This window comes from Ananas comosus, linkage group 23 (assembly GCF_001540865.1).
Source record: "Ananas comosus cultivar F153 linkage group 23, ASM154086v1, whole genome shotgun sequence".
In the NCBI taxonomy this organism is placed as follows: domain Eukaryota; kingdom Viridiplantae; phylum Streptophyta; class Magnoliopsida; order Poales; family Bromeliaceae; genus Ananas; species Ananas comosus.
In genome coordinates this window covers 5,352,730-5,367,019 of record NC_033643.1, presented here as the reverse complement: position 1 = coordinate 5,367,019, position 14,290 = coordinate 5,352,730, and the positions used below count along the sequence as shown (strand labels likewise).

At 42.0% G+C, this 14,290-nt stretch overlaps 1 protein-coding gene across 1 annotated transcript in view; it reads right to left on the bottom strand.

Moving 5' to 3' along the window:
- LOC109728389 (serine/arginine repetitive matrix protein 1-like) overlaps positions 10,687-14,290 on the bottom strand; it is a 13,015-nt gene continuing 9,411 nt past the window's right edge. The window contains exon 2 of the mRNA XM_020258780.1: positions 10,687-11,181. Coding sequence (XP_020114369.1) covers positions 10,687-11,181 — 495 coding nt within the window. The remainder of the gene's footprint in view (positions 11,182-14,290) is intronic.

Sequence of the window (14,290 nt, the reverse complement as noted above, 5' to 3'; positions counted from 1 at the left end):
GCACACATAGAAGTGTAATAACCTAAAATAAAACTTTAGCTATATATATATATATATGCCTTCTTTAGGAGCTGGCGCTGCTGGGCCTAGCGGCGGTCCCCGTTTTCAGGTGGGTCAACCTCGAGGGTGGTTCTCAATACTAAAGCAGACAAATTTATTGCAAAATCTTAGCTATACACTGCTATCATATTCATGTGTAAAATTGTCAAGCAATCTTATATATACAAATTTGAAATTTGATGGTCGAATATTATTTATTATTAGCCATATATTTCTACTAGTTAGTAAAAGCTGCTTCAGCAATTATGAAACCAGAAAAAATAAAATAGAATAAAATAAAACCGAGTAATTGAATTCTCACGTTGCTGTGGCAAAAGCCCCTTTTCGTGCACCACCCGACCTACATTTATTAACGTTTAAATATTAGAAAAAAAATAAAAACTGAGGCAAAATATTAAAGAGTAGAGTGATTTAGTAATTTTTACTACCCCAATTCAGCAACCTACGATTCTTCAGCAATTTCTCAGCGATTTCCACCACGACGATGACACCTCGTAGGTCTGGATAGTGGGATGATTCCCCAGTTAATTTAAAGAGAAAAAGAAAAAAAAAAAGGGAAAAATAGATTAGAAAATTAGGGCACAGAGAGGGAGGGAGGGAGGGAGGGTTACATGGTGGAGGAGTTGGGTTGGATCTGTAGATGAGCCTGCGGCTCGACGAGGCGACGCGCAGGTGCGGCTCGACGAGGTGACGCGCAGGTGCGCTGGCTTGCAGCAAAGCTCGCCGTGAGGTGCTGCTGGCCTGCAGCGAAGCCCCCCGTGGGGGTGCTAGAGCGGCAGGCGGCGAAGGACCGAGGTTCGCTTCCGATGAAGACGGAGGCGGCGTAGGGCTTGGCGGAGGCGCGGGGCTTGGGGAGGCGTGGGGCTTGGCGGAGGTGCGGGGCTTGGGGAGGCGCGGGGCTTGCTGGAGCCGCAGGTGGAGGGGGCGGAAGGGACGAAGAGCTAGGGAAAAGTAGAGAGAGAGAGAAAAGTGATCGAGACCATGTACACTATGGGTTTGAGATGGGTTTAGAAGTCAGGTTAACATTTTTTACTATTTTTAAATGTAAAAAGATAATAAAGCCCCCACAATTTAATACAATGTATATAAAATAACAGAGGGTAAATTGGTCTTTTTGCATAGAGTAGGTGAGTGCCGAAAAAAAGGAGGGAACTTGTGCGCGGTAAATAAGGAGATATCGTGGCGACAAATATCGCCACTAATACTCATTTTTCGGCGGCGACTCTTATATGTCGCCGCCAATATTCCAGTATCGGTGGCGACACTTATATGTCGCCGCCAAAGATTTAGCATCAGTGGCAACTCCTATATGTCGCCGCCAAAGAATCCCGTATCGGTGGCGACTCTTACATGTCGCCGCCATTTTCTATGAATTGGCGGCGACAAGTAAATGTCGCCACCATATTTAATACATTGGTGGCGACAGTACTTGTCGCCACCAAAAAGCCGCCACTCAAAAGCATTTTTGTTATAGTGTCAATCCATTCCTTAACTATAAGGAAGCCATGCACTAGGACCCTTAACTCTAAGGTTGAAATTGTCATAATGTCACTATCACACTTTTACTCGCATTCTTTACTTTCACTAGTGTCATATACAGTACCATGTTCTTGAACACATGTCACACTTGTTTTCTAGTGTTCCACTCTAGCAATCTTGACGCGTCAATGCCATTCTCTACCTCTATGTCAATAAGTCACATTTGTTTTCTAGTTCACTAAATTCTTGTCACTTCTCATGCATAAATAGGGTTTATAAAATTTTCACATTCTTACTAGTAACTCACATGCATTTGTACTCATAACATGCCATAAGAAGCTCACAATTAACCTACTATGCAATATGCTCAAATACATACATATGCTCAAATATGACACTTTAGACATAAAAGGAATTCCGAGGTCTTCGGAATGCACCACCCACCTTAGATGGTTGTAGGGATGCTACAATAAATTTCTTGAAAATTTTGAAGCCCTATTCCCTCACCTGCGGCAAAACGAAGCCAAATTAGGCTTTTTTTTTTCCAATAACTTTATCTAGACCTTTTCGTAACGTCAAACGGAGTTGTCCCATGCGTCGGGAATACCCAAAATTAGGTTTCCAAGAGGTCAATTTACCTCGGAAACAACCGGAGGCAAAAGCCCCAAAATCTATGCCCTAACAATGCCATTTGCTCAATTCTAGGTTTTGATCTCTAAAGCAAGCAAAAGAGAGATTGTCCAACATCTAGAAGCTCATTTAGAACTATCTAAACCATTTCTAGGGTTTAGAATGCAAACCCTAAAAATCCACCATTAGAACACATGAAGCTCTCATGGGTTTCATGTGTTCTATAGCTCCAACTAGGTTCTATACTCATTAGAAGATCAAAACCTAGTTTTCTAGGACATAAACCAAAAGCCTAGCCTAGGTTTTTCATAAAACCTCACCTTAGCCCAAAGCTCTCCAAGGTCCACCTTGTAGGAGAGCCCCAGATCTTCTCCAAGCCACCAAAATCCTAGCTTCTCCTTCAAATCTCCTCCAAATCCACCTTTTGGAGAGCTCTCTAGGGAGAGAAAATAAGAGAAATGAGATAGGGAGAGAAAATAAGAGAAATGAGAGGGAGGGAGTGAATGGCTGTGGGAGAGAGTGAGAAGGGATATTGGGGTCTTAACATGTTGTAACAATTACAACAAAACCCTCCAAACACCTGTATTTGTAGCAAACCTATTTTGTGCTGCCAGACCAAAGTGTACCGATACACGAGTTCTTGTACCGGTACATTTTCTGCGCAGAGGCAACCCGAGAGCAAACTCCTCGAATTTTACCAAAGTGTACCGGTACACACCAGGGGTGTACCGGTACACTTCTGCGAAAACTCAAACCCGAGAGCAACTCTTCTCGGTCTGCAGGGCTGTACCGGTGACAACTCGATGGTTGTACCGGTACACTTTGCCCAGAATGCTGGTTATGCGCCGTTTTCGATTCTATTTCGCGTCGATCGATGCTAAAACCTTTCTAACACCTCTAGAACTCATTTTTAACCCTTCCAACATTGTTGGTAGGTTAATTGGAACTCGCCCAATTAATCCATTTGCACATTTTAGTCAATTTGGCTAAAGTTCACTATTTTCTATCGAGATTTTGATACGTTACAATTTACCTTACGATCAAGAGGTCACAAATTTGACACTTTTTAATGGTCGATGGAAATGCTATCTTGTACGCCACCGCGCCGACCCACTCTAATACCTCGAACGGTCCAAGGTACCGGGGACTTAGCTTCCCAAAGAGCCCAAACCGTCTAATTCCTCGCATCAGCGATACCTTAGGAACACGTGGTCGCCAACTGCAAACTCTATGTCTTTTTTCCGCTTGTCGGCATAGCTCTTTTACCGAGATTGCGCCGTAGCAAGTCTTTGGAGGGCAAGGCGAACTTTCTCCTCCGCCTCTCGCACCACATCGGGGCCAAGAGTCACACTCTCTCCCACAACACTCCAATGTATAGGAAAGCGACACTTCTTTCCATAAAGAGCCTCGAATGGCGCAATCGCGATACTCTCTTGATAACTATTATTGTATGCAAACTCTGCCATCGGTAGATGATCATATCAACCGCCCTTGTAGTCAAGTACACACGCCAGAAGCATATCCTCAAGCATTTGTATCGTCCTCTCCGATTGACCATCACTTTGAGGATGAAATGCTGTGCTAAAGTCGAGCCGTGTGCCTAATGCCTCCTGTAGGCCCCTCCAAAAGTGGGATGTGAACCTCGGGTCCCGATCCGATACGATTAATACCCGAACCCCATGAAGTCTCACAACCTCATCAAGATACACTTGAGAAAACTTGTCCCCTGACCATGTAATATGAATCGGTAGAAAATGCACCGACTTCGTCAACCGGTCTACTATCACCCAAATTGCATCATGTCCACCTTGAAATTGGGACAATCCGGTCACGAAATCCATCACCGGTCACGAAATCCATCACGATATTTTTCCATTTCCAAACGGGTATAGGTAGGCTTCGTAATTTTCCCGCCGGAAACCGCCGCTCCGCTTTTATTTGTTGGCAAGTAAGACATTGCGCAACAAACTCCCCAATGTCTTTCTTCATGCCCGACCACCAATAATGCAATTTCAAATCTTGGTACATCTTGGTGCCGCCAGGTTGGATACTATAAGGAGATTGATGCGCTTCTTGCATAACCGCCTTGCGGATGTCCTTGTTCTTAGGTACACACTAACGATTTCGAAATTGAAGTGTACCGTCGGTCCCAATGCCAAAATCATCGGCACTACCGCTCTCAACTTCACCGTGCACCTTTTGGAGATACTCATCGGAAGCTTGTAGCTCTTTTATCCTCTCCAACAAGGTTGGTTGCTCCACTAACGCGGCAAGTGTAGCCGGCACTCCCGACGCTACTACTTTCAAACCAAGCAGTTGCATCTCTTTTTGTAATAATGGTTGGGTTGTAATTGCCAAAGCCAAAATTTTTCCCGATTTCCTACTAAGTGCATCAGCACGACATTCGCCTTCCCGGGGTAGTATAGAATGGTAACATTGTAGTCTTTCAACAACTCTAACCACCGCCGTTGTCGCATATTTAGCTCATTTTGGGTGAACAAGTATTTTAGGATTTTGTGATCCGTATATATCTCACAATGTTCCCCGTATAGGTAATGCCTCCATAGTAGGGCTGGCAAATGAGCGAGTCGGCTCGCGTTCGACTCGATATTTGGCTTGCTCGAGCTCGACTCGAAATTAAATGAGTCGAGCTTGAACAAAAAAAAAGGCTCGAAATTCATTTCAAGCCGAGCTTGAGTATTACTCAGCTCGTTCGAATTAGGCTCGAAAAGCTCGAAAAGCTCGAATATACATATATAGTAGAGCTACTATGCCATCGAAAGTATAGAGATCCGGTGCTTTCAATTTTTTGATTCTTAGATCAATCCCTTTAATCTTTTCTTATCTTTGGATTAATATTATTATTACCTTGTAGGGACTACTCAATCCTAAGAGTATTATTTAATCCTAGGGGAGACAGCAATCATCCCAACCATACAATTTTTAATCAAAGGGTCAAAAATTCAAAAACATTAAATCCTCTATATTTTCGATAGCATAGTAGTTCTGCACAATATATATATATATTAAAAAATATATAAATATAATATATTTTAATTATATATAGGCTGAGTGAATAATCTGAGTTTAGTTAAAATTGGGCCAATGTTGGCCCATAAAAACAAACCCAATAGATAAATAAAAGAGCAAAATTTTACTAAATTTATATATTTTTCCTTTCTTTCTTTCTTTCACAGAGCTAAAAATTTTCAATATGTTTCTCTCTTTCTCTTTTTCTGTCTCTCACTCTAAGTGGCCAAGCCGGAAGCCCTCTAAGTTACCAAGTAACATCATATGCCCGCCGTTGCTTACCTTGCTATTAATTGTATGCTTGAGAAAATATACAGAATATTTTTAAAGTAAAAAATTATTATTCATATAAAATTTTAATTTTAGTTATATATGATTGGATAGTTTAATCCAATATTTATCTATATAACTTATTTATTTTTGACTGCATAAATGAAAATGAATAATATAGAGATTGAAGGCGAAAGAAAAGACATGTGAGGCTAAAAAAATTAGATATTCAACTCATAAATTATTTTTTTTTCATATTATAATACTATATTTTATATAATTATTTTGTACTTTGAACTATTAGATATATTGTTGTATCAAATTATAGATAATGTTCTATACAAATTAAACCATTGATCGTATAATATTGAGAATTCCAAGCGGCTCGTTTAGGGCTCGAGCTCGCTCGACTTGAAATTAAGCTCGCTCGACCTTGGCTCGAATTAATTTCAATCCAAGCTTGAGCTTAAATTTAGGCTCGAAATTAATTTCAAGCCGAATTTGAGCCGAGGTAAGCTCGCTCGAGCTCGGCTCGTTTCCACCCCTACTCCATAGCTTTAGTGCGAAAATAACCGCCGCTAGCTCGAGGTCGTGGATCGGATAATTCTTTTCATAAGTCTTCAATTGGCGCGAAGCATACGCTATCACCTGCCCATTTTGCATCAAAACACATCCGAGTCCAACGTAGGAAGCATCACTATATACCACAAATGTCTCCCCCGGCGTCGATAAAGCGCCGGTGTTGTCGTCAACCTTTCCTTTAACTCTTCAACACTCCGATTGCAATCATCGCTCCAAACATACTTCACTCCCTTGTGCGTGAGGCACGTTAGCGGAGTGGTTATTTCAGCGAACCCCTCCACGAACCGCCGGTAGTAGCCCGCTAATCCAAGAAAACTGCGGACTTCCACTACACTCGTCGGGCGAGGCCAATCTTTAATTGCCTCTACTTTCTTCGGGTCCACCGAGATGCCAAAATGAAGCGGAGGATGTGTAGAAAACTGCGTTTCGTACGCGGTACGGGCACTATGAATTCACGGTTATGCCATTTGGACTCACGAATGCTCCAGCGGCATTCATGGACTTGATGAACCGTGTCTTCAGGAAGTTTTTGGATCGATTTGTCGTGGTCTTTATAGACGACATATTGGTCTATTCTCGTAGTGACGAGGAACATGCCGAGCATTTGAGGATAGTGCTTCAAACCCTTCGGGAGGAGAAGCTGTATGCTAAGTTGAAGAAGTGTGACTTCTCGCTCCAAGAAGTCGCATTTCTAGAGCATGTGATTTCCGCGGGTGGAGTTTCAGAAGACCCGAGGAAGGTTGAGGCAATCAAGGATTGGCCGCGCCCGACTAATGTCATGGAGGTTCGAAGCTTCATGGGCTTGACGGGCTATTATAGGCGGTTTGTGGAAGGCTTTTCCAAGATAGTGATTCCACTTACCCGCCTGACTCAGAAAGGCACCAAGTTTGTTTGGAGCGAGGAGTGCGATCGGAGTTTCAAAGAGTTGAAGCAGAGATTAACTTCAACTTCGGTGCTCGCTCTACCAGTGCAAGGCGAAGACTTCGTAGTCTACAGCGATGCTTCCTATCTAGGATTAGGGTGTGTTTTGTTGCAAAACGGGAAGGTGATTGCTTATGCATCCCGTCAGCTGAAGAGCTATGAAAAGAACTACCCCATCCATGACTTGGAGCTAGCGGTGGTAATTTTCGCCTTGAAGCTGTGGAGGCACTACCTGTACGGTGCCCATTGTGAGATTTACACCGACCACAAGAATTTGAAATATCTGTTCACACATAAAGAGCTCAACATGCGACAGCGGCGGTGGTTAGAACTGTTAAAGGACTATGACATCGATATCCTCTACCACCCCGAAAAAGCGAATGTGGTCGCTGATGCGCTGAGTAGGAAGTCGACGGAGAACCTCTCGATGTGGGTTACAAATCAAACACCCTTGTGGTTAGACATGGAGCGGATGAACCTTGAGGTGGTTTCTCCCGAGATTCCGGCCGAGTTGATGGCGCTCGTTGTCCAACCGACCTTGTTGGAGAAAATCAAAGATCTGCAACCCGCAGACCTAGAACTCCAAGGTGCGGCAAAACATCGAGGAGGTCGAGGCGGCGATTTCAGTATAGATGCCGGTGGTACCCTTCGGCTTCGAAACCGATGGTGTGTGCCGAAAAATGGAGCAAGAAGCACATCGGTCTCCATATGTCGATCACCCGGGTAGCACCAAGATGTATCAAGGACTAAAAATGCACTATTGGTGGCCAGTAATGAAGGGTGATATTGGACGCTTTGTGGCGAAGTGCTTAACATGCCAACAAGTGAAGGCCGAGCGTCAATTTCCAGCGAAAAAGTTTCAAAGCCTACCAATCCCCGTTTGGAAATGGGAGGACATATCAATGGACTTCATGGTCGGCTTGCCTCACTCAACTGGCGGCCATGATGCGATTTGGGTAATTGTGGACCGATTGACGAAGTCGGCTCACTTCTTATCGATCCACACCACGTGGTCGGGTGACAAGTTAGCGCAGGTATACCTCGACGAGATAGTGAGACTGCATGGGGTGCCGAAATCGATCGTGTCGGATCGTGACCCCCGGTTCACTTCACACTTCTGGAAGAGCCTGCAGGAAGCCCTTGGCACACGACTCGACTTTAGCACCGCATTTCATCCTCATACCGATGGGCAAACAAAGAGAACCATTCAAACTCTGGAGGATATGTTGCGAGCGTGTGTTATTGACTATAAGGGAAGTTGGTCTGATCACCTACCTATGGCCGATTTCGCCTACAACAATAGTTATCATGCTAGTGTGGAGATGACGCCGTTCGAGGCGCTTTACGGGCGGACGTGTCCGTCTCCTATACATTAGACCGATGTGGGTGAGCGTGCAGAGTTCGGCCCCGATGTTTTGCGAGAAGCGGAGGAGAAAGTCCGCCTTGCTCGCAAGAGATTGCTCACAGCGCAGTCGAGACTGCAAAGCTATGCAGATAGGCGCCGTCGAGATATAGAGTTTGCGGTGGGCGACCGTGTATTCTTGAAGGTTTCACCGATGCGGGCTGTGAAGCGATTTGGAGTGTGGGGAAAGTTGAGTCCCCGGTACATTGGACCCTATGAAATATTGGAGCGAGTTTGCACGGTGGCTTATCGACTTGCTTTGCCGCCGAAGCTTGCGGATGTACACAATGTGTTCCATGTCTCCAATCTCCGCAAGTATATTCACGACCCCGAGCACGCGATGCTATATGAGCCATCGGAACTTCAAGAAGACCTGAGCTACGAAGAGTTTCCGGTGATGATTATCGCCCGAGAAGTGCGAAGGCTGAGGAATCGAGAAATTCCCTATGTGAAGGTTCGGTGGAGCAATCACGATGATCGCGAAGCCACCTGGGAACTCGAGGATCTAATGAGAAAGCACCATCCTCATCTATTTGAGGAATGAGGTAAAAATTTAAGTTAAGTAAAGAATTGAGTTAGTTTCGAGGACGAAACTCCTTTTAAGAAAGGGAGGATGTAAGGAAGTGAATTCTCGCAATCCGAGAGTTGTACTTCATCCGGGATTGACTACTTGTCGAGTGAGAATCCTTCGGGAAAGTTAAAGTTGTCCAAAACACAAAAAGTGCATTAGAATTGAGTCCACGAGAGCAATGATGCGAAAATCTGCACTGGGCAGATTCTGCTCTCGGGGACCGGTCCCTGGCAGGGAGAGACCGGTCCCCGAGGCTGGTGGTTGCTGGGGATTCTTGATGCAATCGGTCCCAGGCTGAGAGAGACCGGTCCCCGTGTGCGACGCCAGCGAGAGAAGGTCAAAATCGGCTAAGTCCTGAAAATCAAGCTCTCGGGGACCGGTCTCTCAGGCAAGGACCGGTCTCCCGAGGATCGGTCTCCCGGGAAGACACCGGTTCCCGAACGCGAAGAGGCCCTCTGGCCGCGAGGACTACTTTCGAGGACCGGTCTCCCCGATGAGGGATCGGTCCCTCCGGGCGAAAACTGCCCAGTAAAGGCTGTGTATAGGATGAAAAGTTGAGGGGCTAAAATAGATTTTGTTACATTAGAGAGGCATATAGGTCCTCTCTCTCCCTCAGCCTCTCATTTCTCTCTCTCTCTATCTCTTGCTCCCTCTCTCTCTCTTTAGGAAAGAAAGAACAAAGAAGAGGAAGAAGAAGAAAAGAGAAGGAAAAGAAAGAGAAGAAGAAGGAGATCAAGATGAAGACCTTGGACATCTTCCCCTCCCTCTCTTTTTCTCATTGGTGTAGCTCAAGAGGTAAGCTATTAAGCCCTAGCTTGTAGAACTTAGGGTTTTTGGGCTTTGAGCTTTGAATTGGGTCAATTGGACCTCTAACATGCTTAAGCTTACAGTTTCAAATTCGTAAGGTCGCAAAATGTAAGAAAAGCATGCTAACTACACAACAAAAATAAAAAAATTGTTAGAAAAAAAAGGCATAAAATTGAAAAGAAAATGCAGAAAAATAGAATCTACAGATAAATAGAAATAAAAGGGAAAACCAATGGAATTGAGAGAACCAAATGATTCAGATCCACCAGTGTAATTGTTAGATTAAACGCCGCTAAATTTTCGCTTACAGGAGAAAATGATTTCAGCAGCGTAGAAGGAAACCATCCATGCCTCATTATATAAATTCTGACAGTTAATGCAAACAGCATGAAAGAAACCCTTCTTAAGCAACATGGTCACAAAATCGAGGCGGCGACAGAAGCAACCCAGATCGGCAACAGAAGGGATCGAAGGGACGAGGCCGAGATCGAAGGGATGGGAATAGGATCGAAGCGGCATGAGAGGCAATAGATGGGATTGTAGATGGAATCGAAGAGACGGGAGCAGGATCGAAGCGATGTGGCGTAGATGGGATCGAAGAAGCAAAGGAGGTATCGAAGTGGCACGGTAGGGAGGGGGAGCAAGAGGCGGCATCTGAAGCAGCGAAAGGGTGAAAAAAGCCCGGTAGAAACCAAAAAAAAAAAAAAAATCGCGGTAGTAAACAAAAGAATAAAAAAAAAAGCCGATAAAAACATGCGCGCGAGAGAGAGAACCGCTTGAGAAAGCAGAAGGGGAAGTCGGTCAACGCGTAGGAAAGGATAAGGATGAGAGAAATATACTGGCAGTGGATTAGATTACGGGGTTTTAATTATGAGTTATAGAATAGTACCGGCGCCCGTTGACTAAAGACAAGTGTAACATATCTATAACATACCTAATGAATCTTCAGTTTTGGAACAGGTGGCAGAGCGTGGGGCACGGGCAGGGGCGAGCCGCCGGGCCGTGGTGCAGCGGCGCGAGTGCGGGGCGCGCGTGACGCGGCGACGGGCCGGGCCGTTGGGAGCGGACAGCGGGCGCGGCGGGCAGGAGGCGCCCGAAGCTCGGCGCGGGGCGCGGCGGACAGGTGGGCGAGCGAGGCGCGGCAGGGGCGAGCAACGCGGGCCGCGGGCCGGCGGCTCGTGCGTAGCGGGGTGCGGTGGCTGCGGCTTGCGATCGCGGGCTGCGGCGGGCAGCGGCACGTGGGGCGGGGACCGCGTGGCCCGGCATGAGGAGAGGGAAGGGAGAGGGAAGAGGCGGCGCGCAGCATGGCGCGGGACGCGCGGCGGCGGCGGCAGGGGGGCGGCGCTCGGCGGCGCGCGGCGGACGCGGGCGATGAGTGAAGTGGGAAGAGGAGAGGAGAGGAGGAGGAGAGGAGCCAGGCGGGGCCCAGCTGGGAGAAGAAAGAGGAAAAAGAGAGAAGGGATTTTTTTTTTGTCTCTTTTGTCTCTTCTACTTTTCTTTTTTATATTATTTTTATATATTTGTTCTCTTAATATATGATTAAAAAAATTTATAAATTTTTTTAATTCAATCTAAATTTTTATTTATTTTTATAAAAATTTAAAATATATAAATAATTTTTAAATAAGTTAAATTATTTGTATTCAATATAAATTTTAATTAAGCTGAATAAAAGAATTATTAAAAATATATAAAAAATAATGAAGGAAATTTAAAAATGAAACATAAAAAAAGTAAAAAAAAATAAAAATAAAAGGATAAGATAGATAAAAGAAGAATAGAGGCAAAATGTAAGAACAATAAATCAATTTTTCTAAAAATTATATATAATTATAATAATAATTATAATATATATAAGTATAAATATAATTATATATAATTTCTTATTAGTATGATTTTTGTCTTTATTTTTTGTAATCTTTCTTATAATTTTATTACAGCAATAGTTGTTTATTTTTTAGTTATTTTTTATACAATTTTTTGACTCTTTTTTTTTACTATTATTTATTTTATTTATATATTTATTTCTACAGAATCGTTCCGCCGCAACGCGCGGGTCCTTCACTAGTATACACATTATTTTAGAATATGCTAGTAGTGTGGCAAAGTATATTTTTCATTTACTAGTGATGTTTGGCTCCTCGTAAATGAAGTACGTTGTTATTGTCGTATTGGATCGTCCTATGTGAAATTAAATAGAATTTCGCAGGCGTACTTGGTTTGCCATAGAAGGAAATAAGGAGAATTTTTTTTAAATGATCCTACAAATTTTTATAATTACAAAAATAATTTTTTTAAAAAAATAATTATAAAAATAGACATCTAATATGTTAGATTCAGTTTTTGAAAAAATAAATAATATAAGTAGTGAACGAGTCATAGGGCTGGCAAATGAGCAAGCCGGCTTGTGTTCGACTCGCGTTCGACTCGATATTCGGCTCGCTCGAGCTCGGCTAGAATTAATTCCAAGTTGAGCTTGAGCCTAAGTTTAGGCTCGAAATTAATTTCAAAACGAGTTTGGGTATTACTGGGCTCGCTTGAATTAGGCTCGAAAATCTCGAAATATATATATCTATATAGAGTCCAGCTACTATACTCTTATGAGTACGATCGCCCTCGTACCCATAAGTTATTTTCGATGATAGAGCTTCCGAATCGACGATCAATATCGTTAAACAATATTTAGAGTATTTAAAACTTCTAGAAATCAAATTTTATAACTTTTCGACATCATTTACCTTACGATCAAAAGCTCACAAAATTGACAATTTTTAACGGCCGGAATGGAATACTTGCTAGTTTAATGGTGAAAAAGATTCATAATAGGTTGAATTTTTGATAGAAAATTTTATTCACTATCTAGAAAAAGATCAATAACTCCAATCTTAAATTGAAGAATCCGATTATCCATTTTTAGGACGTCGTTCGATTTTAACCATTCATTTTATGGCTGTTTGATGGACTTTATTATGATTTCGAAAAATTACGAAATTTATTTTTTAGAAGTTTTAAATACTCTAGATCATATTTAACGGAGTGGATCGTCGATTCGGAAGCCCCATCATCAAAAACAACTTATAAGTACGAAAGGCCCAATACTCATAAGAGTATAGTAGCCCTACTATATATATATATATATATAGTATACTACATTATATTATATATTAGGTAGGTCTTCTGATGCTATTAGAACACGGAGGCCTCCGTGCTGCTAAGCCGTTTTCGGTCATGGAGCTTCCAAATCGACGATCTGCTCCGTTAGACTTGATCTAGCGTATTTGAAGTATCTAGAAAATAATTTGCAATTTTCGATATCATTTACCTCGCGTCGAAAGGGTGCAAATCAACGGCTGAAAATAAAAATATCAAAAAAATGGTGATATAGCACTAAAATTTTCGATCAGAGATATTAATCTTGTTAAATAGTATAAAAAAACTTTCTATCAAAATTTATATTGATTGAATACTCTACATCGTTAACTTGCAAATGGTATACTATCAACCATTAAAAATTATTGATTTTGAAACACTTTTGATCGCTAGGTAAATGATATCGAAAAATTACAAAATTTATTTTCTAGATACTTCAAATACGCTAGATCAAGTCTAAGCAGCCGATCATTCGATTCGAAAACTCCATCATCAAAAACAGCTTAGGAGCACGGAGGCCTCGACTGCCTAGTAGCACAACAAGACCTACTATATATATATATATAATATATATATATTAGGCTACTTATCTATCTATAATACAGAGATCTGGTATTATAGTCTTGTTTTCGATTTGGGGTGTTCAAATCACGATCACACTGTTAAATATGATCTAGGGTATATGAAATTCTTAGGAATAAATTTTTTTTTTTTCGAAATCGTTTACTTTAGTAAATAAATTATGTCAAAATAGACGTGAAAATTGAATAATCTTTAAAATTTGAGTATAGGACTCTTTTAAATTCAAGATCAAAAATGTTAACTTAATCTAGATTGTTAAGTATTTTCTATCAAAATTGGAAGAAATTTAGATTTTTCTACACCAATTAAACTCCAAACTCGCCATAGTAGCCATTGAAAATGACAATTTGAAATGGTTTGATCATAAAGTAAACTATGTCAGAAAAAATTAAAATTTTATTTCTAAAATTAATTAATACCTAGATCAGTTTTAACGGTGTGGATCATTGATTGTGAATACCTAAGATCAAAAACAAGACTATAGTACCCGGATCCCGGTACTATTAGATAGTATAGGAGACTATATATATATATATATATATATATTAATAATATATATAATTAGCGGAATACTTTCAATAGTACGAAAACTATGGTGCTATTAGTTTTTAGCTATTGGATTAAGAATGTGCGGTTACGATGATGTCGGCCTCCAGGTTGAGTGGGTGGTTGGTTGAATAGTATAAATATAACGGGTAAAAATAATCAAGAAGTTAACCTAAGGGCAGAAAAATTGATAGCACCAAGTGCTTGGTGCTATCGATAGCATAGCAACCGGACTCTATATTATATATGGCCTTTTTTGC